This window comes from Phacochoerus africanus, chromosome 12, assembly GCF_016906955.1.
Source record: "Phacochoerus africanus isolate WHEZ1 chromosome 12, ROS_Pafr_v1, whole genome shotgun sequence".
Classification (NCBI taxonomy): Eukaryota; Metazoa; Chordata; class Mammalia; order Artiodactyla; family Suidae; genus Phacochoerus; species Phacochoerus africanus.
Genome location: NC_062555.1, coordinates 14,530,432 through 14,555,021, shown reverse-complemented (window position 1 = coordinate 14,555,021; position 24,590 = coordinate 14,530,432). Strand labels below are relative to the sequence as shown.

The following is a 24,590-nucleotide window of genomic DNA, read 5'->3' as shown; positions in this document are numbered from 1 at the left end:
CTGCACGTTTGCATGTCTCACAATTTTTTCATTGAACGTCAGACACTTTGGATAATATAACAGCTCCGGTTCTCATGTTCTTTCTCCTGAGGGCGTTTTTATCCTCAGTGGTTTCTTTTTGAACTTCCTTTTAAATTAAATTGTATTTCATGAACTCACCTAGGCTTCATCAGCAGCAACTATCAACCCTGTGGTGTGTGTGGCTACTGTCGCTGCAGAGATTTTTTTTAATGTTTAATTCCACCTGCCAGAGCAGTTTCCTAGACGTAACCCTTGTGTCTGCAGAGCTACGTGGTCAGTCAGTGACGGGTCACAAAGTGGTGCTCAGACACCGCGAGTCTGTGTAAGGCTTCTACTCTCTGCTGGTGGATCTGGGTTAGGCTGATGGGGTTCATTCCAAATCTGGGCAGGTTTTTCAAGTCTGCCCCAGATTCCTTTCTGCGGGGCTCTCAGGTCTCCATTTAAATGCACAGCTGCCAGCCACGGATGTGTGGACGGCTCACCAAAGCCCTCCGTGGCCACCTCACCTCCAGGCTCCCCCTGTCCCGTGCTCCGATCATCCGCTCACATCCCCACAGGGGCTTCCACCTCAGGTCAGGAGACGGCAGGCTTTGCTCATTCGCAGAGGGTGTGGATTTTCCTCCGTCCCCTCGAAAGAAAGGCAGCCTCCGAAGTTCCCATTGTGGCTCAGCGGTAACGAACCATGAGGACGCAGGTTGGATCCCTGGCCTCACTCAGTGGGTTAAGGATCCCACGTTGCCATGAGCTGTGTAGGTTGCAGGTGCAACTCCACCTGGGCCCCTAGCCTAGGAACCTCCGTATGTTGCATGTGTGGCCCTAAAAAGCCTAAATAAATACATACATAAATAGGCAGCCTCCTCCAAGAGCAAAGCTGCTGGTTTTCACAGACTGCTTCGGTAGATTTCCAGATCACTAGAATGATTGTTTTTGTCAAACTGGTTCAGCTTTAGAGTGGTTTGGGAAGAGGGGATTTGCTGGGCTCTTCATTCCTCTGCACTCGAAGGTCTGCCTCCCTCCTGACACTCAAACGTGCCCTTCTTAAGAGACTTTAAAGGTTTACCTTTGTTTCCCTGGGGCGCTGGGCACCATTTCTTGGCAGGGAGCCACCCGTTACGATGCGGGGACAAATGGTCAAGTCAGGCCCTTGTGATCTTAGTATGAGTCTAGCAGGGGAAGAAAGGGACGAGCGTTTCATTTTCATAAAATGTTAAAGACAAGACGTAGCCAGTTGATTCCCCGTTCCTAAATTACGTGCATGGCCTTTTCGTCGCCAATATTTTTCAAAGGTTTTTAATGCCCAGTCTCAGAAAGCCAAAGAGGAAAAAGATGATCAGAGTCCTAGTTAAGAATATTGAAAAGGCCTCAGGAAAGAGGCCTTCAGAAGAGAAACACTTTACCAAGCAGGAATCAGTGTGTTAAATTCAACCCCGCTCATGCGGTGGGGATTAGCAAGGGTTAATGCTCAAGAGAAAACACCTCGTGTTTCCACTGTTTTATTTTTTTTATTAGGGTACAGTTGATTTGCAGTGTTGACTCAATTTCTGCTGTCCAGCATAGTGACCCAATCATACACAGATATACTCTTTTTCTCACATTATCTGCTGTCAGGTGCCATCCCAGGAGACTGGGTAGAGTTCCCTGTGCTATACAGTGAGACCTCACTGCTTATCCATTCTAAATGGAATAGTTTGCATCTACCAACCCCACCCCCACCCCCGTTTTTTGAAAAGTCGACAGAATCTTTATAACACATAACACGTCATTTGAAAGTGACTAATCCATGAACCAAGAGCAGCCCCAAGTCCATCAAGACAAGGGGAGCTTTTCTTTTTTTGTTTGTTTTTACTTATTGTGCCCCTGCTCAGCTTCCCTTGCAGAGTGAAGTGCATGCTTCAGTTTAATGCTGTTTCTCTTCCATCTGGTCTCTGCCAGTGACTTGAGGGGCGTCTAATTTCATCTCTGTGTTCCATGTTCCATCAGCCACATCAAAGCTTGAGATCTATACTCTATTGGGCTTAAACCCTCAACCAAGCATTATTAGACAAGACTCTAAGATTTTTTTTTTTGAATCATATATACATTTGCCACTTCAGGAAGGTAATAGCTTGGCACCATCATGACTTTCAGTTACATCTCCAGCTTTCTTTATGCTTGAAAATAAAATTGGCCAGAACACATTTACAAAACGATGGCTTCTCCACCAGAGAGATTTTCCGCCTCTTCACATATTTATAATCATGATTCATGATTATCATCAAGATGCCTTGTAAAAAGGAAAAATTCAGCTTAAATCAGCTTCAATCTCTGGGGAATAAAAAAAAAAATTGAATGGGGGAGGTAGGATGTGTTCCAGTCATCTCTTAGGTTGACATATTTATGAAACAAAATAATTATGCCCTAAAGTTAGCATAGAGTGATTGGCCTGGAGGTAAAGGCCTAAGAAAACTCTTTTAAAAGTGGCCACTAAAATGTCCTTGTGTGGAAGCGTAGTCAAGATATTAATCAGAGTTTTGGTCCCTGCTCACTTTTCCCCTCTGAGTAAGAAAGCCGAGGTGACCAGCCTTCTGTGATGCTGGGCCTGACACTCTATTTCCACTACCTGCAAAGTCTGCAATCGGAATCATCTGCAAAGAGTGAATCACCATGTTCAGATTTTTTTCTTGGCATGTCTTCATTCTGCGTTTCGCTATTCCTCCAAAGCATTTTCCTCTTCGATGTTGACAAAATAGCTCATGCTACGTACATAAAAGCAGGTCGTTTGACTGAAGCTTTGCTTCTAATTCCCAAAGCCCCCAGCAGCATCTCCTCTGTCTCCCCCACCTTCAACCCCAAGAAAAAAAGAGAAGTTTCTCAGATTCTACTGCCTTTGCCTTCCAATTTCTGATCCTCTCTCTCCTCTGCCAATAATCTCCAGGCTCTCCATTAAGATAATGCTGAGCAGACAGCACCTTTCCTTCCCTGGAAAACTTTGGAAGAGACTTCTGGTCATAGATTGTCACAGACACAGAGTTGATTAAGTCACCTATTGACAGTCAGCCAAAGGGGATTTAATCACGATGGAAGTCATTAGGTTGGGAATACACAATGGCTTCACAGGCAGCTTGGACCACAAACGCTGCTACTGAGGCCCAGGGGCATAAAGTCAATAAACCCTCTGCACTTGGCCTAGCACTTCACGCAGGAGAGGCTGTGCATTTAATAAACCTTTAATTAACGAACGGTTGAATGAAGTGTTCAGGTGATTAAAAAATAATGTAGATTCCCAGGGAGCTATACTCAATAACTAGTGATTACCTATAAGGGAAAAGAGTCTGTAAAAAGAATATATATATCCATCCATCCATACATACGTGTATAACTGAATTACTTTGCTGTACAGCTGAAACTAACACAACAGTGTAAATCAAGTATACTTCAATGAAAATAAATAAAAATTGAATTTGAAAAAAAGAATAATGAAGCTTCCTTGCATGTGAAATTCTGATGGTTTTCTTGGAATAAGGTAGAAAAACACCTGCCTCTTCAAAGGAGTCTGGACTAGAAATCTTTTAAAAAAATATTTTGGGGAGTTCCTGCTGTGGTGCAGTGGGTTAAGAATCCAACTACAGTGGCTCCGGTCACTGCCAAGTGTGGGTTTGATCCTTGGCTCTTGCAGAGGGTTAAAAGGATCCTGCGCTGCCAGAGCTGTGGCTTAGGTTGCAGCTGTAGCTTGGACTATGCCGTGAGCGCAGCTATAAAAAAGAAATCTTTGCTTTTTACGTATCAGTTCATATAAATTTTTGCTCAAAAACTTAACAGTTCTTTCCCATTTCCTTTAGAGTCAAAGCACGTACAACAGCCTGTAGGACACAACAGGACTGACCTGGTCCTTCGCTTCCTCACCTTTCTGACTTCAGTTTCCTCCTTTTTCTCGCTGCCTTCCTCCACCCACCTCAGCCTCCTCGGAATCTCTCGGATGCCTCGATGCGGTGCTCCCTGTTCAGTCTGCTTGGATCTTCTTCATGGAGATGCTCAGGGCTCGCTCCTCACCTCCTTTGAGTGTCGCCTGGACAGAGAAACGACCTTAACCACGCTATTTAATACCTACCCCCACGGACCCCCTTACACTTTGCTTTTTTTTTTTTTCCTAGCACTTACTATCTCCTACTGGAGCTCAAATTTTGCCTACTTCTCATGTTTTTGTCATCCCCTGGGACCTGCCTCCACCCTCATACTAGAATATAAGCTCTAGGAGGGCCGGAATTTTTGCAAGTGTCATGACTATAACAATGCTGGGGACATAATAGGTGCTTAGTAATATGTTTGTCAAATGAATTGCTATTTATTGAGTGAGCGTTTTGGGGCCAGTCACACTGTATCAGGAGTTGGAACTAGTCTGCTGTGTTTCAATTGTTCCTAGGTCTGGCTACATATAAAAAAATCACATGGAACCCTTGTTAAAATAGACTCCTGGCTCCCACTACAAAAAAAATTTCTGTTTAAATAATTTAGAAAGGGATTCAGAAATATATGTGGGTATCCCAGATGACTCTGAGGGAGCCCACGTTTCAGAGCCCCAGGTGGGGGAAAGAGCATGAATGTGGAGTCATATTCATGTAATGTCCATCTAGCTTCAAAATGTATTAACTATTAACTAATTATTTATGTCTAATTGATTTATTAACTGTCCCTTTATTGACTGATTTTTGTTAATTCGATCAACAAATCTATTAATTTATCTACTAATTTATTTCCTCTTTAAAATGTATTAACTGGCCAGGTGATCTTGGGCGAATGTCTTGTTGAAAATGATTCCCTTGGAGCCTGTTGTCTCGTCTGTTAAATGGGAGTAAATATTTAGTGAATGAATGATTGGATGAATGGATGGGTGAGAGCCCCCAAAAGGATATCGTATAGCACAAGGTAAGGGGGTAGTACGACGCCTGGAACATGAGGCATTGAAAGGGTATTACATTTCCTAGTTGCTTCTCGCAAGTAAACAGAGGCACATCTTGTCCACATTTCTGCCGTCTTGCCTTGGCAAAGGCTGAGCTTGCGGAGGCTTCATTAAGCTTGAACTGTTTAATCTCTGTACTCAACTAGATAAGGGTTGACTAAGGCTGGCAGGTTAGTTGTTGTTATTGACCACGGCCAGGTCTTCTCTGTCGTTAGCTCTTCACAGACCAGCCTACGTTTGTGCGATGGGTACATTCTGGTATCAGTAAGTAAGTGGTACGTTGTTGGGGTGTTAATGAATGGCTGTGTTTGAAAGGATCCTGTGTTCTCTTGACTTAGATGGCGTCACTCCAGATGATTCCTCTCAGAGTTTAGAAAACACACAAAAAAGAACGCATGCTCTGGTTTAAGAAGACATGCCAAGGTCAATGAGTGCTCGTAGGTAATTTCACAAAAATTGGTTTTCCTGCAACTTTGAAGTTTCTTTTCAAAGAATAATTGGGGTAGTGTTTTCCAGGATTAAGTAATTCATCCATAAATTTACTTTGATCCTTCTCTGATACAGCCAAGAATATAGACCCTTTTCACAGAATTGTTTATCTTATACACACTTTCAATTATATTCTAATACTTGCATATGCAATTTATTTAACAACTAGGAACTGCTTTGCAAAAAATTATATTTGCCATTTTACAATAGACTATTATATATCTATTGCACCATAACATTTACTGGTTTATGACTCATCTCTTTAAAAACTCTTTGATGTAGGAATAGGTATTGTGTTCTTCATTTCAAGGATTCTATGAGACCTGGACTCCAGATCTCTACATAAGAAGAATGTAATAAGACTTTATGGTTTGAGTGATTGGCTTGCTGTGTTTAATTCATGTAATCAGGAAAGGAATATTAGCTAGAAAATCATAGAAAGGGCTATGTAAATCCCAGGGCCACACCCATGCAGAGCCAGCCTGCCAGGCATCCTTTTGCCTAATTTATTGCTATTAACACTCTTTTTTTCCCCACACCCAAAGCACATGGATATCCCTGGGCCAGGGAATGAATCTGAGCTGCAGCTGCAACCTACACCACAGCCAAGACAATGCCAGATCTTTAACCCACTGTGCCAGGCTGGGCATCGAACCCACACCACTGCAGAGACAATGCCAGATCCTTAAACTGCTGTGCCACACTCTTTAAGAACAAAATGCGTAAAATTAACAAAGGTCAATCGAAACATCCAATATGAACTTTTAACACAAAGACAACTGGCTGCTTAAGAAAAATAGTGTTTAATGTGCTTGCCCAAGCCAACAATAAATTATATACATTTAAAAATGCTGTTGGCAAAGTAACAGGCGTCAGGCACTGAAATCCTAATTGGCACTTCTGTTTTGGCTCCGTGACCGGTTTTACATCAGGGACTTATTTGCCAGGTTTTTTTCCTCGGCGTTGTTGTAATCATTTGCTCTAGTAGGATCTAAATGGAATGGCATGCAGGCAACGCTTGTGGTTCCCTCCAGGCGCTCCTGCAGGCATTGTACAGCACCGAGGAAAACCGTGGATGGCACTGAAGTGGTTCCCACGGCGGCGACCTTTTAAAAAACAGAACAGGAGCAAACAACCTCGAAACGGCCAGGTTCGCCGAATCCCACCCACACCCCGCAGGCTGCCAGCGTGTCACCCCAACCGAACATTCATATCCAATGTGACACTGGACCTGAAGGCAACAGGGCCAGCCTGGGTCAACCATCAGCTGAGGATAAATTCTACTTCAGAGAGTTGATGAAGTTACTTGGCGAAAGTTGGTCCATATACTTAACGTTTGCCTTTGCAATGCAGATCTACGTTCAATAAAGACCAACTAATCAAAAGCTTTTTTTTTTTTTAATGATTTTTGTTTCTTCCATTATAGGTGGTTTACAGTGTTCTGTCAATTTTCACAGATACACCTACATATATACATTCTTTTTCTCACATTATCCTCCATCATGGTTCTAGCTGCTTATAAAAGACTTGGCAGGAAAAAAATATATTTCCAACTGACCAGAAACTCTGTCAGATCGACTCTGGGGGAAAAAAAAAAAACGTGGTGATGTACCTAGATCTTTCTCTTTCCACCCAATTTCTCTTTCTGATATCATTGCCAATAATAAATGCTCTGCTGTTGACCCTTTTGGCAGTAACCTGTGTTGTAGATTTGCATGTAGGCTGGTTCTTGAAAGATTCTAGCTCTGGAGATATATATGGCAGTGATTAAAAAAAATAAAAATATGGAAGACAACTCAATGAAATGAAGTAGTTGATATACATAAATGATCATTTTCACTTAAAAACTGAAATATGTGAAAAGTAATGATTATAACTAAAACAAGTTTGAATAATTAAATCAGTGCCTTTGTAAGTTTTTTTTTTTTTTTTTGGTCTTTTTTGTCTTTTTAGGGCCGTACCCGCAGCATATGGAGGTTCCCAGGCTAAGAGTCTAATTGGAGCTGTAGCTGCCGGCCTACACCACAGCCACAGCAACTCGGGATCCGAGCCACGTTCTCGACCTACACCACAGCTCACGGCGACGCCAGATCCTTAACCCACAGAGCGAGGCCAGGGATCGAACCCGCAATCTCATGGTTCCTAGTTGGATTTGTTAACCACTGAGCCACGAAGGGAACTCCCCTGCCCTCATAATTTTTCAAGAATATTACCAATTTATAGTTTATTCTAACTTAAATCTTAGAAATTATTCCACTACCATGCCTCCACCGCTACTCCCATCTTTTTCCTCCTAACTTAGTCGCTAATATCATAGTAACTTCCTGGCAGTTTCCCTGGATCAACTCCAGGAAATGAAGCCAACTAACTATAATAATTCTTGAATTTTTGCCCCTGTCCTGGGGTCCTAGCTAGCAACACAACCCCAGACCCTCCCCATTGATAGCTGAGCTTGAACAGACAATCACTCCTGAGTGGTGACGAATCACCAGCAGGAGGATGGGGAATTGAGATTTTACTGCTGGACCATAACTGATCTATAGGCTCATCCCGGGCATTTCAATAATTACGGAGATGTGTAACTGGGGAACTCCCTTGTTAGCTCAGGGGTTAACGAACCTGGCCAGGATTCATGACGATGCGGGTTTGATCCCTCACCTCACTCGGTAGATTAAGGATCCCGCATTGCCGTGAGCTGTGGTGTGGGTCGAAGACACAGCTTGGATCCCACATTGCTGTGGCTGTGGTGTAGGCTGGCGGCTACAGCTCTGATTCTGTGCCTGTCCTGGGAACTTCCATATACCTCAGGTGTGGCTTTAAAAAAAAGCAAAAAAAAGGTAACTGCATTTTTTTGAACCTTACTTATGTCATGGTGGGGTTTGATGGCAAATAGTTTCTTAATTTTTCATCTTCTCTAATGAAAAGACAATGCTATTCCTTTTCCTCAAAATATACTTGTTACTTCGCTCCATCAATTCTAATATAATGTATTCTCTTTTCCCTCGCTTTCTGTATTTGTATAGCCTTTTTGACATTTTCTTCATTATCCAAGAATTCCTGAAGGGAACATGTTTTCATTTCTAAGCTTCGTGGCTTGAAATCTGAATTACTTTACATGGAAGAGAATGACCTTTTAATTATTATTATTATTATTTTTTTTTGTCTTTTGTTGTAGTTGTTGTTGTTGTTGCTGCTGTTGCTATTTCTTGGGCCGCTCCCGCGGCATATGGAGGTTCCCAGGCTAGGGGTCGAATCGGAGCTGTAGCCACCGGCCTACGCCAGAGCCACAGCAACACGGGATCCGAGCCGCGTCTGCAACCTACACCACAGCTCATGGCAACGCCGGACCGTTAACCCACTGAGCAAGGGCAGGGACTGAACCCGCAACCTCATGGTTCCTAGTCGGATTCGTTAACCATTGCGCCACGACGGGAACTCCCCTTTTAATTATTTTAATGATGATGATCAAAGAATGTGGTCCACAGAATCTCATTTTTTAAAGTAAAACTTTAAAGTTTTCTTTCTGAACAAGAACATGCATGATTTCCACAAATATTCCATGGATATTCAAGGAAATGCATTCTCCATCTGACAATATAAGCCTTTTTCCATGTTCATACAAGGATTAAATGAAGTTGTTTATTGTATTATTCAACGCCTCTACGTCAGCACTATTTGGAACCTATTAAGTATCTCCAGTTTGGGGAAAGATATACTTTATTTTTTATCAAGTTTTTCTTGGACTTCAAATTATTTTGCTTTAACTGTTTTGCTGTAGTGATGCCTGGTGCTCCTAAGTTCTATTATCATGCACTTTATTAGCGCCTTTATTTGATTATTCCTTTTAACTCTTGCTGAATATTTCAGTTTCCACTCATTGTTTCTCTTTGTATTTGCCTGGTATCTCTCTCACGCTTCCTCTAGTGTAACCTTTTTTTTCACTTTATTTTAACAATACTCCTTCTCGGGGCGCACATGGATATGACGTTCCTTTTAATACCAATCTGACTGTCTCTAATGTTTAATCGGGGAATTCAAACCGATTACACTTATCATAATGATTGATTGATAACTTTATCATTTAATTTTTTCCTTCTTTTTCATTATAAAAATCAGCAAATAAGCTTGAAATGTCTATTTCCAAGTTTCCTTGAAATAACATTAATGTGTTTCTGTCCTGAGTTTAATAATTACATGCTCCAAATGGAGCATTTCAAAGAATAAAACCAAATATACTTTTACTCATGTGTCAGGAGATGTGTAGATGAATATTCACATTAATGGTGTTTATAGTAGCAATACAAACACACACACACACAAATTCCTAACAACACACAAGTCCATCAACATTAGAATGGATAAACAGGAAATTTTGACATTATGGAGTATTACACAGGAATGAATTACATTCCATAATGTGAATGAATCCTAAAAACATTCATGAAGGAGGCCGCCAACTAGACGATCATATTTTTACAAAGGCGAAGCCACATACTGTATCCACGCATGCAAGAGTGTGTGTGTGTGTGTAGTTTGCTTTTTAAAGAGGAAGAGAAGGATAGAAACCCAGAAACCTGGTGATAGTGATGTCTTTTGGTGGGAAGGAAAGGAAATAAAATAGGTGAGAATACCTGTTTTATTGTGGGTATACATAAGTTGTTGGTGATCATCTAGTTATTTGGCTGGGTGACGGTTTTTTTTTTTTTTAATTTCAATATCTTCATTTTAAGTTCAAAAGTTAAAATACCCAGCACTAGTCTCTAGCCCAGGCTGGTTCATGTTTCGTGATGCAAGTTCCTGGCTTATTTGACTTTGTTGCTGAAAGCAGGGCAGGGAAGGCAGGTCTGGCCTTTGTTCCATAAAGAGATAGCACCCGTTTGCACAGCGGAACATTATGCAACCATGAAAATGAATATAAACACACATACACTGCAGAAAATGAGAGCAGGACTGATTGAACGATAGTCCTAACATGTTATGTGACAAAACCACTCTCTTGAACAGTACGTGAAGGAGCCCATGTTATTTTTTTAAAGACACACATATACATATTTGTGTGTGTTTGTGACTTTATGCAAGAGAATCAATGTATGCTCAAGGTTGTTATTTGTAGACGTGGGATTCGTGGCCTCTGTGCTTATCTGTGGTGGGTAAAGGCTCTGTAGTGAACATATGTAATATCATTTTCTTAATAAGTGTGTCACTTTTATTTTTTTTTAATTTTTTTTTTAGTTTTTGCTTTGTAGGGCCGTACTTGAGACACATGGAAGTTCCCGGGCTAGGGGTCGAATCAGAGCTATGTCTGCCAGCCTACACCACAGCCACAGCAATGCTGGATCTGAGCCACTTTTTGTGACCTACACCATAGCCCATGGCAATGCTGGTCCTTAACCCACTGAGCAAGACCAGGAATTGAATCTGCATCCTCATGGATACCAGTCAGGTTCATTACTGCTGAGCCACAGCGAGAACTCCAAGAAACGTGTTACTTTTAGATGTTGAACTCATCATTAAATACTCCTCTATAGCAAGAAAAATATCCACTTTTACCATAGCTTTCAAGCCCTGAAGCAACTACAAGAGAGAACACTCCTCATTGAACGCACTCTCCGTGCAAAAATCAACCAAGCCCACAAGCGGCTGAGATAATTGTCCCAACCTTCTCAAAATCCATGAGCCACCATGACACAGCGTCAGCAACTGTCAGCATTAACGTCTCTGCAGTTTTAGTTTCTTGCATTTTTTTTACAATGTGGGGGTCCTCTTCTGAGAAGGTATGTTCTGAATGGAAAGAAAATGAAGATACGTAGGTCAGCGCCTAAACCTGAAGCTATGTGCGAGTTTGGATTTTAAAACCTGCCACTCTCATTTCACGGAGAGCCAGGTGTGGGAAACAGATCCTCCTGCCTCAGTCTATAAAGCGAACCTCATCACAGAGTGTGTCGGAGCCCAGAGGTTTATTATAAAATGATATGTTTTCAAAGAGCTGCTCAGAGTCTTTTAACACTGAATTTGTCAGAGGCCCTCGTGGACATCTAACAGAGGCTTTCCACTTGGAGCATCTGACTCTCAAACGTCGATGGCTCATATGCTAAGTGATTGGAAACTTGGGAACCGTGAAGTAATACTTTTCTCTGATTTGGAAAATGTGACTCTTTAACAAGGAAACTTGAGACGCGTATTAAGAAATACTTTGAGAGGTGGGAGAGTGTTTTCTTTACAGGGAGACTATCATTTAGTCCAGTAATATCACTTTTTCGAAGATTAAAAAAAAATCTCCGAAACTGACTTCATGTTAACCAGAGGTTTTATTTTTAACCCTCTCTACACATTCCCTCTTTTCTCACCAAGATTGCTTGTGACTTCTCCTAAAAATCACATAAGCACTCCATGCCTGAGGCTCTCATAGAAGACTTCTAACGTGGGTCATTTGATTTTTGGCCTTCGGAAATAAATCACATGCCAGAAGCTGGATTACTATCATGCCATATTCTTGAATAAACATAGTGCTTCTCCTGGGCTGAGGCTGCTGCCAATGTTTATAATTTTGCATACATTTGAACCCAGATGCAACAAGCTGGTTATACGGAGCTTTCCTGGTTACCAATCGCATTATAAACCACAGAAAGCAGGCAAACTGGAAGAAGCAAAGCCTAGCTTTGGTTTATAGCCCTCCTCCACTGTCGGTCCAATGGCCTCTAACTGCACCTTGAGCTGGATCATAAGAGAAAGAGCTATTGCTTTTGGATTTAAGAAGTATGCAGTGCTGGGCATTCTTAACACACTGGAGGAACAGCTGGGCCACCCAGCATGATCTTAAACCTGCACCATAAATAACAGATCACAAATGAGAACTTTCCTGAGTAAGGGAACTTACGAATTTCACTGGACAGATGTTTCTTTATAAGATTTTTACATTGCACTTTTCTCTGTACTAAATAAAGCCACATTTCTTTAGTTTGGAATCTAGTATTCATTCTTCAGGGGCAAAGACCAAACAAGAAGGAATTAACATTGACCATCCAGGCAGAGAAAGACAAATACTGTATGATATCACTTGTATGTGGAATCTCAAAAACGACAACAAACTAGTGACCACAATAAAAAAGAAGCAGACTCGCACATACAGCGTACAAACTAGTGGTTACCAGTGGGGAGAGGGAAGGCGGGGAAGGATGGGGGAGAGAATTACCAGGTACAAACTGTTAGGTATAAAATAAGCTACAGGGATACATTGTATGATGTGGGGAATATAGCCAACATTTTATAATAATTTATAATGCAATGTTTTAAAATAACAATATTTTATAATAACACAGGGAATATAGCCAACATTTATCATACACGGAGTTTAATCTTTAAAAATTGTGAATCACTATACTGGGCATCTGTGACTTATAGAATGGTGCACAGCAACCATACTTCAATAAAGAAACACTGACTAACTGTCATGTCCTAGAAATGGTGACACGTTATCGCAAAAATTTGCTGTTGCTTAACAAGCCATGACCAACACTAGCAAAAATCATCTTGAACAACTATTGTACGGTACATAGTACTAGGTGCTTTTTTAAATACATCTAATTTAATACTCAAGATAATCCTGCCAGAGGAAAAGCAAGTTCAAAGACGATGGTTCGTCGGGCTTACATTCAAATCCTGATGGATCTAGAGTTCTAATCCGGATGTGCCTTCCCCCGACGTTTCTGGTTTTTCTGCTACATGTTGTTCCCTTACCTTATGGAAAATGGGAATCTGGGTTAAATCTACTCATATGTTAGACATTAGTTCTAAAGGGAGGGAGTTGTGGCGTCAGAGCCGTGGCAGCAACACAGGATGCCTAGGGGTAAGCAGCGCTTTGCAGGAAAGAGCTCTCAGCAGGAGGGCCTTCTGTTTCATCACCTTAGCAAGGCTATATTTTAGCTAACCTCTGGCCCAAATGCACCTTTCTTATCTTTTTTTAAAAAAATTTTTTTATTGTTATTTCCCCAATACGATTTTTTTTCTACTGTACAGCATGGTGACCCAGTGACACATACATGTACACATTCTATTTTCTTACATTATCAGGCTCCATCATAAGCAACGAGACATAGTTCCCAGTGCTACGCAGCAGGATCTCATTGCTAATCCATTCCAAAGGCAATAGTCTGCATCTATTAACCCCAAGCTCCCAGTCCATCCCACTCCCTCCCCCTGCCCCTCGGCAACCGCAAATCTATTGATCACACAAATCCTTGCCTAACCTGTTGGTTCTTTCCTTAGATCTAAGAAAAAGAAATGAAGAAAAAGTAATTAACAGATGACCAGAGATTTTCTGCAGCTTCCCCTTTGGCATCAATGAGATAGCTCTCATCTCATTTGCTCCAAGCTGGGACAACGGCGTGGGGAGGGTGCTCATGTTCAGGGAAGCAGTAAATAATATCCTTCTCCTCCCTTCTCATGTTCAGATACATTTGAGAAATCAGACCCAGATGGAGATGAAAATGTCAGCTTTGTTACTGACAAAACAATTGGATGACATGGCTTTGAATGGGTTGATGAAAGGGCCTTCCTTTTCCATGTCAAGTCTAATCTTAGGCCAGCCTGCCTACAGAAACATCCAGAGCTAGAGAATAGGATTTCTGCCTCTCCTTGATCTGGAGTTTGCTGCCTTCACTGGACTGGTTATACTCAGTTGAGAAATATGAACCATGAATCCCATCTACAAATCAGATAACTCAATTTTCTTTCAAGAGCGAGTAAGAGATGAGGCAAGCAACCGGCCTGCTAAGGAAGATTTCTAGAGAATCAGGAGGCAAGATTCAAAACAGCTCTCTCCTAAAATCCTCCAGCATCTTTGCTTCCTAACCTTTAAACCTAAAAGAAACCAGAGGTATAGCTGTGGTGCCCCCTCCCTGGAACCCCCTTGCCACGCACACCCAGAGGAGCTTCCCTCGTGATAGTTCAGCTTTTACCCTCAGCAAGCCCTAGTCCCTCTTTTGTTTATCCGCCTCAGTCCATGGAGTGCAGTTTAGATTTTGCCACCACAAGGTGCTGACATGGGTCAAATTCCATACTAATCAAATCAACTCCAAATATATATGATGGAATATTACTCAGCTATAAAAAAGAATGAAATCATGCCATGTGCAGCAACACGGATGGACAGAGAGATGACCACACTAAGTGAAGTCAGACAGAGAAAGACAAGCATCATATGATATCCTATACATGGAATCTAAAAAAAGAATACAAATGGATTTAAGTGGAAAATAGAAACAGAGTCACACACTTTGAAAACAAACTTGTGGTTACCAAAGGGGACAGATGAGGTGCGGGGAGGGATGGACTGGGGGTTTGGGACTGGCAGGTGCACATGGAGGTCTATGGAAGGACTGGCCAATGGGGACCTGTCATAGAGCACAGGGAACTCTCCCCAGTATTCTGTGATCATCTCTGTGGGAAAAGAGTCTGAAAGAGAATGGGTGTGTGTCCATGTAGAACTGAATCTCTTTGGTGTACAGCAGAAATGATCCCAACATTGTAAATAAGCTATAGTTCAATACAAGTTTAAAAATTGAAACAAAATCAACTCCAAGCCAGGTTCTCTCACAGGATACAAATTTTCTTCTTACTCTATTTCTTACTCAAAATCATGTTGAGACCTGTAGCTCAACACAGCTTACCAGAGCAAATGCATAAACAAAATGACACAAAACAGATCCTCCGGTTTGTAAATAGTGAATCAATGGAGAGATACCTCAACTTTGATTAAAGGGTCCCCTTCATTATCCAATCCAGGGAATAATTAAGGTTAAAAATTCCCTTGTTCTGAGTTAAAATGCAGTAAAATGGAAGTTCACAGTCATTAAACTCGGAAAAACCATCCTCCTCAATTTATCATTGTCACTTCAAGGCCAAGGTCGACTTGTGATTCCTTCAATAACTGTTGCTCAGAATGGCTGAAATTCCTTCAGGATCCAGAAGTTGAGCAGAGCAGTCTAAAACACCATGAGAGGCTTATCTTCTCTACCCCTTCTGATGCTTCCACATTGTAACTTGATTCCTCCTTTTGACCCTGTAAATCTGAAACTGTCCTAGCATGCTGAAGATGAGCATCTGAAACTAAATGAATAGATGAGTGAGGGGGTGAGTGATAAATGGGCCTATATCATGGTGGCTACCGTGGCTTCTGGCTGTGGGATTGTAGCAACAATAAAACCCAACTCTCCAGGACCTTTTCTAGGTGGATCGCTGGAGGAGCCCCTTTGGCACATTCCTCACTGCAAGAGCTATGGATACGAGGGGTCGAATCCAAGTTGCAGCTGCCGGCCTACACCACAGCCACAGCAACCCGGGATCCGAGTCGCGTCTGCCACTGACACCACAGTTCACAGCAATGCCAGATTCTTAACCCACTGAGCAAGGCCAGGGATTGAACCTGCATCCTCATGGATACTAGTCGGGTTTGTTAGCACTGAGCCACAATGGGAACTCTGGTATTTCTTTACAAAGGACTCTTACGCTAGTGATTAAGAAACAGAGGAGTGCATTTCACTTACAGGATTTTTTAAAGTTACTGTTGCTTTAAGTATAATTCTCTACCATCTAGCAATAAGCTCTTAAAACAAAAGGTGGCTATGATTTCAAATTCCAATTTCGTGACAGCTTTTCCAATTTAAATCTATCTCATTCTCTGAGTAGGATAAAAATAACCATGCAACATATGCAAAGCATCTATGGGAAAAAAAAAGTTACGAAGAAGGAATCATGATCATCCAAAGTCACATACTGAGAATTAAGAAACAATTTCTCACTTTTACTTTGCCTCGCAGGTCAGGGATCCCACCCTTGCTGTGCAGAGACAACGCCGAATCCTTAACCCCTGTGTGGACTTCCCACTGGAGGCTTGTTGATCAACACTTTCCAATTATCTCAGATAAGACTACCCAGTGTTCTAAATTCTTGGAGGTCAACTCACGGTTTTCTCTCTGTACCTAGTAAGTATTACTTGAACTACTGATAGAATTTCATTGGAAAAGGATACAATTTAAGAACATACCTTTGCAAAACTCACTTTGGGGAATCTGGCTTCCAGAAATTAAAATCAGAGAGCAAAAATTATTTCCACCGAATCTCCATCTTGATATTCTAGTTCTATTTATGTTTTAATGATATTTTAAAATATCTTCTCCAAATAAAAAGGAGAATTAGTCCACATGCAAATAGATTTAAGGATCAATAGATACCCCAATATAAGCATTTGGGTCATAAATACATATTTTTAATTCAATGCATTTCATAGAAAATCTTCTAAAATTGTGTAAGGAGTTGCTGTCGTGGCTCAGTGATTAACGAACACAACTTACCATCCACGAGGACGCAGGTTTGGTCCCTGGCCTCCCTCGGTGGGTTAAGGATCTGGCATTGCCTTGAGCTGTGGTATAGGCTGAAGACATGGCTCAGATCCTGCGTTGCAGTGGCTGTGGCATAGGCCAGGGCTGCAGCTCTGATTCAACCCCTAGTCTGGGATCCTCCATATGCTGCGAGTGCAGCCCTAAAAAGACAAAACAAAATAAAATAAAATAAAATTGTGTAAAATCCTAGGTCTATAATTATGTCATGGACAATTTCATTTTAAATTTGTACCTTGATAATTCTAAGAGCTTTTCATGCTTGCTTAAAAACATGTAGTCTCAATATGCACACATTTATAAATTCTTTTTCCTCTGGGCTGTTTCCAAGGTTCAATGCACTAATTTACTTGCTTGCTGTACTTAGGTCCAGAAAGACAAACAAGGGAACTAGTATGATGTATATATGCATACATGCGTGTTATGTGTGTATCTTTCAGGAGTGGTTCTTTCACAGCTGCATTAGGAAAACTGTACAATCACACAACCACAGGGCAGTAGGCTACAAAATCCAGTTTTTAATTTTTCCATGTGTTTTCTAACTAGGACCTCCAGATTTCAGATCACATCAGATTGCCTCTCCCATCTGGAGTCACTGTTGCACCAATATTTAATGACAGTGGAAATCCTGTGGTCCCTTCTTTGTCCCAGTTAAAAATGTTTCATCTTAAGGAGTCTTTTGCAAATCCATTGATCGCTGTTCATTGAATAGGGGAAAATCCAACGATCGCATCAAAATGAGCAACCAAACAGATTCAATTGCAATTACTGGGTTAAATGCCTGTAGGGAAAACACTGTAACTTAACTGCATTTCAGGATTAAACATCAAGAGTTAAAATATAAAAAAGTATGGTGTATTCTAGAAGCATACTTGAGGAACTGCCAAGATTTCCATTATAATCCTTCCCTGTCAGGAGTTTATATTCTGTCGCATTTAGTTCGGCTATAAATTGGAATATAATAGCGAAACCTCACTTTTAAGTTTAGACCTTATCATTTTAAAACCATCAGATGTGCTAACATGAGAAAACACACACACGTATTGCGACTCGCACATCCACTTCTATGACAAAATCCTTTCTCTGTACCCCAGCAACGTGCCCCTTTCCTAAAGGGAATTTCTCTGCCCTCTTGGCCAACTCCCCAAGGGATCTTCACATGTCCGGCCTCCCCAGCTACTTCTGGATTCCTATCTACTCAACAGTCTGCTCCTTTATTAGCTCAGCAAACATACACTGAGCACTTGCTATGTGGCAGGAACTATGTTGGATGCTGGAAATACCAGCAGGCCATGTGGGTGGCAGAGGCCACGGCCATAGTAAGGACATGCTTGGTCTTTTTCCATAGAGCCCATATCCAAACCAATTTATTTTAGGGTTACCTAATCTGTAAACTAGAGAGAATGATACACTTCCTGACACAATGCCTGACACATCGCAATGAGAGATATTGTTACCTGACAGTCTTTGGGCTGGACAGGGTCCTGAGCAGTTAGGACAGACAAATAAAAAAAATAATTAAAGAAAATTCTCCCAATATACAGATTTCCTGGGATAGACCCTCGTCAGGATTTACTGTACACAGATTTGAAATTTTTCTCAACAGAGTTCCCATTGCGGTGAGGCGGAAACGAATCCGACTAGGAACCATGGGGTTGTGGCTTCAATACCTGGCCTCGGCTCAGTGGGTTAAGGATCTGGTGTTGCCGTGAGCTGTGGTGTAGGTTGTAGATGCGACTTGGATCTGATGTTGCTGTGGCTGTGGTGTAGGCTGGAAGCTCTAGCTCCAATTGGATCCCTAGCCTGGGAACATTCATATGCCGTGGGTGTGGCCCAAAAAAGCGGAAAAAGAGAGAGAGAGAGAGAGAGAGGGAGAGAGAGAGAGAGAGAGAGAGAGAGGGGAGAGAGAGAGAGAGAGAGAGAGAGGAGAGAGAGAGAGAGAGAGAGAGAGAGAGAGAGAAAGAAAGAAAGAAAGAAAGAAAGAAAGAAAGAAAGAAAGAAAGAAAGAAGAGAAAAAAAAAAGAGAAAGAAAAAAAAGAGAAAGAAAGAAAGGGAAAGAAAGATAGATTGATTTTCCCCAGGTTCATTCACTCTATACCCAGGGTAATATCTGGCATATTCTTCTTTCTCTTCTCTAGTTCATACAGACAATGTACCAAACATATTTACCTAAACAGGGGTAGTGAGATTCTGTGTTTATTTTCATACTCGAATTGTCTTCTTTTATATTAAGCTTATGGCTTAAATGGTTAAAAGAAAATTTTAAATAAGACTAGATTTATACTGTTCTTTACCTGTGATGGTATAAGTGAAATAAGGCACTACTTTTGTTGTTGTTGTCATTGTTACTGTTTGGCCCGCAGCAGATGGAGGTTCCCAGGCGAGGGGTCGAATCAGAGCTTTAGCTGCTGGCCTACACCACAGCCACAGCAACGTGGGATCCAAACTGTGTCTGTGACCTGCACCACAGCTCACGGCAACATGGGATCCTTAACCCACTAAGCGAGGCCAGGGATCGACCATGCATCCTCATGGTTCCTAGTAGGTTTCATTTCCAGTTTCCTCTGCGTCATGAGACGGGAACTCCAAGGCACGTAAAGTTTTTAGAAATCATCTTGCCCGCACCTCTCATTGTGAAGTTGAGGGAACTAAGACAGAGAGATTGAGTGATTTGCCAAAAGCCGTGCAAACAGTTAAGGACAAGTCTAGAAGCTGAGTCTGTAGCATCTCATACATACACGTATTCACTCATTTTCCATCCATTCATTATTTCATTCATTCAATAAGTATATACGGGACAACTTGTATGTGCCAATGATTGTGTTAAATGCTGGGGATAAAGTGGCAAATGAGACAGCTCTGCCCTCCCGAGTGTACACTGGGGAGGGCGGGTAGGTAGGAAGAAGGACATTCAAACAAGGAATTCTAACACAGGGGAAGCTGAAGAAGAGGTACAGGGTCCCGACAGAAAGCCCAGGGGAAACCCAACTCCGTCTTCATAGCCCAGAAAGCTTCCTGGAGGAAGAGAAGTCTAAGCCGAAAACTGAAAAACAGAACAGACGAAAACCAGACAAAGAGAGAAAGCAGAGGTAAGAGTAGGAGAGATTTTATGATCCAACTAGACCCAGCAGCCAAAGAGAAACTAATATAATTCTCTGTACAAAATGAAGACATCATTATTGCTCTGAGATAATGCCATATGTTGTAATTACTAATACCGCCTCTTGTCATGAAGCTTAGTATCACATTACCCACTAAAATGTGTTGACAAAATCTTTGTTAACTGTTGGAAACATCTCCCTACCATGTTTTTCTCCCACACACAGGGTCTGAGTCTTTGTTAAGAACCACAGACAGGTCAATATGATCCCCTAAATAATGTTACTTGAAAAAAGAGAATTTTCTGTTATACCGAGAAGATACTAAATATTTAAACAATGAAATATGAAGCATATATAATCCATATTTTATTCTGCTGATTGATTTAATACAATAGCTCACTTAAAATTGTCTCAACCTCATTCTGCAGTAGAGAATTTCCAAAAAGTGTGCTTGTTCATTTGTGCTGACCTGACTTGTTATGCTGCTTAAGAGTCAACAGAGTTAAGGAATATTGCTTATTAATTCCCTTGACTATCAAAATATGCAGTTAACAGCACTAGTTTCTTGTTGGCTTTTTCTAGGAACCCATACAGTCCTAAGGCGTTGAAGCAAAAAGGTTAAAAACTATTCTCTTAGATTCAAATAAGATTAAAAATTTCTTCCTCATATCCAAGTGGCATTTAACTCATCTGAAAATGCATAAAAAGCTCAAGTGGATTATTAAACTGTAATTAAGTCCATTATTTGAGTATTTTACACTTTTTTTAACTCGGGAAGCTCTAGGGTGTATAAAAAGAATTGTTAGAGGGTTAACGGAATGAATGGCCTGTTTTGGTAGAGACACAGAAAGCAAAACATTTTAGTTCATTAGGAGAGACTTTTGCCGAGAGGGGTTTGATAAAGGTTTTCAATGAACGAACGTCTGAAACTGTAAGCGAAGGTATAATATGAACACAAGGGCCGATGTAGACAGCTCAAAGCATGCAGGTATTTTAAGAGAACTCGTCACACAAAATAGAGGCACCCGAGGAGTTCCCGCTATGCCGCAGCAGGTTAAGGAGCCACACAAGTCACTGGTGGATCAGGTCATCAGGTCGCATTCAATCCCTGGCCCGAGAACTTCCATCTGGCGCAGGTGTGGCCATTGAAACAACACAGAGGCGCCCTCCCTTGCTTGGAGATAATGGCAATGCTATAATTGCTATTGCTTCCTGCGCCGCGCATTTCAGGGTCCCACTGTTCAATAAAATGTGTGGAACAAAACTGTGGTTACTGCTGAAAACTGTCTCACCCCATCTTCTCCCCACAGGAAACCACATCTTCTCACATGCAACACCCCTAGACAGTAAGAGCGGTCCCCTGCCTGAAGGAATCCTGCCCTGCTGGATGGAGAGAAGCCAGACACACATGGTAGCGGATGACTTCACTTCAGTTACCCCACACGGGACCCATATCGTGCACATTTTCCTTTCTGATTTTTCATGTCCATATGTTTGTTTGGCTGGAGATCAAGTTGCATTACATGCTCCTATTATCCCAGTGTATAACCATTTTATTTATAGGCCACTCACATAAGAACTAATTTCTCTGATAGAAAGACTGCTAATGCTTATTGAAGCTCGCGATAATGAAAACAATCTTGTTGGCACTCCAGACAAATGCCGCACCTTAAAGCCACACGACTGGTCCTTTCCTCTGATAATGGACCTTCGCAGTGTCAACCCATTCCTCTTGGCTCCCTACACAAGCGCATCAAAGGTAAGACAAGAACTTTATGAAATGCTGGCCACTTATGTAAAATTCATACAAAACAAGCTCGCTGTACTTCATCTCCAGACTGGCTTTACGAAGTCTTCCTGACGCCAAGACTGTGCTTGAATTCAGAGGCTTACATACATAATGAATATGTCTTAGAAACCATGTAGGAAGTAGGCAATTTTGTTTTTTAATGCCCTCTGGACGTGTTCACATATGTAGAAGTGGCAAGCCTGGTTCCTGGGCTACTCGGTAGAAGCATTTTTGGTTAAGTCACCCACTCCAAGGGCTGAATGTAAAATAGATTGTTGGAAGTATTAAAAGCAGATTGATGTGTCAAGGCAGATCCCGGCCTATTTTCCCCCACTGATCCTCAGGTAATTAGATGATGCTCTGTAAACAAAGGCTTGGCTTGACAACCTCACTTTCTCTTTCAGCGTGGTCTGGTAGCAATCAAAGACGCCTCAGCGCTAACCTTTAGAAAGTGTATGCTCTCAGTGAAAGAAGTTTTCTGTTTCAAGAATGTCACCTTCCTGTTTCAGATGTTTACCCTGTTGCTTACAGACGTAGCCACGAGCAAGTGCCCCAGTTGGTGTGGAATTTAACGGTGTGGTTATATCGGCAAAGTGTCTCGTTAGCCACCTGAAACCACATGTTCAGCAGGCAAACCTGAATGAGAGGTTAATTAAATGAATCCTTTCTTTTTCTCAAGACATCTTGGTCAAAGTGAGTTATGATGTATGAAAATGAGACATCTCACATTACCCAAGAACTACACAGAAAGCCAGGGGGAAAAATTAATACTTAAAAAACATGATTCTGAGCGACTTTGATCTCTGTCATGTTTTTGCTTTCATCCAGCAGAAGAACAGAGAAATGAGTCATCTTCAACGTTTAATGGAAACATAATAACCCTTATTCTGCCTCCAACTCAGAGGCTGCATATATATATATATATATATATATATATATATATATATATACACACACACATATATATATATATACACACACACACATATATATATATATACACACACATATATATATATATACACACACACACACACACACACACATTGGTTGCAGCTATGCCTTCTCTTAGGGGCTTCACAACGTGGTCTCAATAAACGTTTCTAAGTGATAAAAATACCAGTTTGGTATTCAAAAGTTAAGTTTTACAAAGGAACCCAATAAAAGATATGTCAAAATTAGTAAGAATTCTGCAGGAGAGAAATGACCGCTGTCCTCAGTGTTGCATAGCAGTAGGTAGGAAAGAAAACCCCTTGGTGTTATGCACAGTTACGCAGAAGCAATTGTGTGCAGGTTTCTAGTGTTATAACGTTCAATATGTTGTAATTTTAAATTTATATCATTTCTGACTATCTTTAGTTTATGCTTGGTGCATAAAGAAATGGGGAACTCTATACTTAGAATTCTTTGAATATTGTTTGCTTTTTAGGGAAAGAATTATTATGTAAGGAAGTTATAGGGGTAGATTTAGACTTTTTTAGACTCATCGATAATCTAATCACTGCAGCATACAATTCTATCTATTAAATAGAAGCTCTGGTATGTTATTCCTTTATTTTCTAAAGTTACAAACAATTTTGATTTGAAGCAAAAACATTTTGATTTAGGAATAGTCACAGTTATAGTAAAAGCAACAACAATATATTGGTATTTTCGTTGTTCCAGGCTGTGTATTGGGAACTTAATAAACACCCATATATCAATTCATCTTCAAAACAATCTTTTAAGCTTATATATCTGCCATATATGTAAGAGAACCCAGGACCAGAGTGTTTAGTGAACTTGGCTGAACATAGCAAATCCGCAGCATGGTTAAACCCTAGTTTAACTGACCCCAGATGTGATAGTCTTTCTACTGTATTATTTACTGCTTTCTCCACAAACATGTCACCTCTCTTCTTCAAAATGCCCATCACAGGAGTTCCCTGGTGGCACAGTGGGTTCAGGATCCCATGTTGTCACTGCAGGAGCTCAGGTCGCTGCTGTGGCATGGGTTCAATCCCTGGCCCAGGAACTACTGTGTGTTGCAAAAGTTCTTGCTGCCCCCCCCCGCCCCCCGCCAAAAGCGCCTGTCACAGCCTGTTCTCCTTCTCTATGGCAGTGACAGTCATTCATCTGGAAAGCATTTTCCATTGTTATCTTTGATTGCATATTATTATAGTTTTCAAAAATGACGGCAGGCATTCCCTGGTGGTCTGGTGGAATAGGGATCTGGCATTGTCACTGCTTTGTCACGGATTCAGTTCCTGGCCCTGGGAACGTCCATGGGCCTTGGGGGTAGCTAAACAAATGATGGTAAAATGACATAACCTCTAGCATCTTAGCCACTTTTGTGTCCTGTTCCGTAGCGTTCAGCCCATTCACTGGGTTGTGCGAGCGCAACCTCCAGAACGTTTTCATCATGCGAAGCTGAGTATAGAGCCATGAAGCAACAACTCCTCGTAAGCCTCGCCCTCATTCCTGGGGAAAGCACCATCCTATTTATTTCCGAGTCTGGCCACTCCGGATTGCACTTACGAGGAATCGTACAGTATCTGCCGTCTTGTGACCGACTTACTTTCTTAGCGTCATGTGCTCAGGGGCTATTCACGTGGTCTTGTGTGTCAGAGACTCCTTCCTTTCTAAAGCTGAATGCTCTGCCACTGGACATACACACTCTATTTTGCTACTCATCCATTAATGGACAGTGGGGTTATTTCACCTTTTTGGTTATTGTGAATATTGCTGCTGTGAACACGAAGGTACAAATATCTCTTTGAGATTCTGTTTTCAACTCTTCTGTATTCATACCCAGAAGGGGAATTGCTGGATCATAAAGTAAGTCTATTATTAATGTTCTGAGGAACTATCATACCGTT

At 41.4% G+C, this 24,590-nt stretch overlaps 1 protein-coding gene across 2 annotated transcripts in view; it reads right to left on the bottom strand.

Annotated features, from left to right (window-relative positions):
* Positions 1-3,576: 3,576 nt before the first annotated feature.
* The window catches only part of LYPLAL1 (lysophospholipase like 1), a 70,404-nt gene continuing 49,390 nt past the window's right edge, over positions 3,577-24,590 (bottom strand). Inside the window, exon 6 of one of the 2 annotated variants that reach the window (XM_047755016.1) lies at positions 3,577-4,066. In XM_047755016.1, the coding sequence (XP_047610972.1) occupies positions 4,001-4,066 (66 nt within the window). In that variant the 3' untranslated portion in view covers positions 3,577-4,000. Of the gene's footprint in view, positions 4,067-6,233; positions 6,553-24,590 lie in introns of those variants that run through there. The other variant, XM_047755014.1, reaches the window with a different exon arrangement.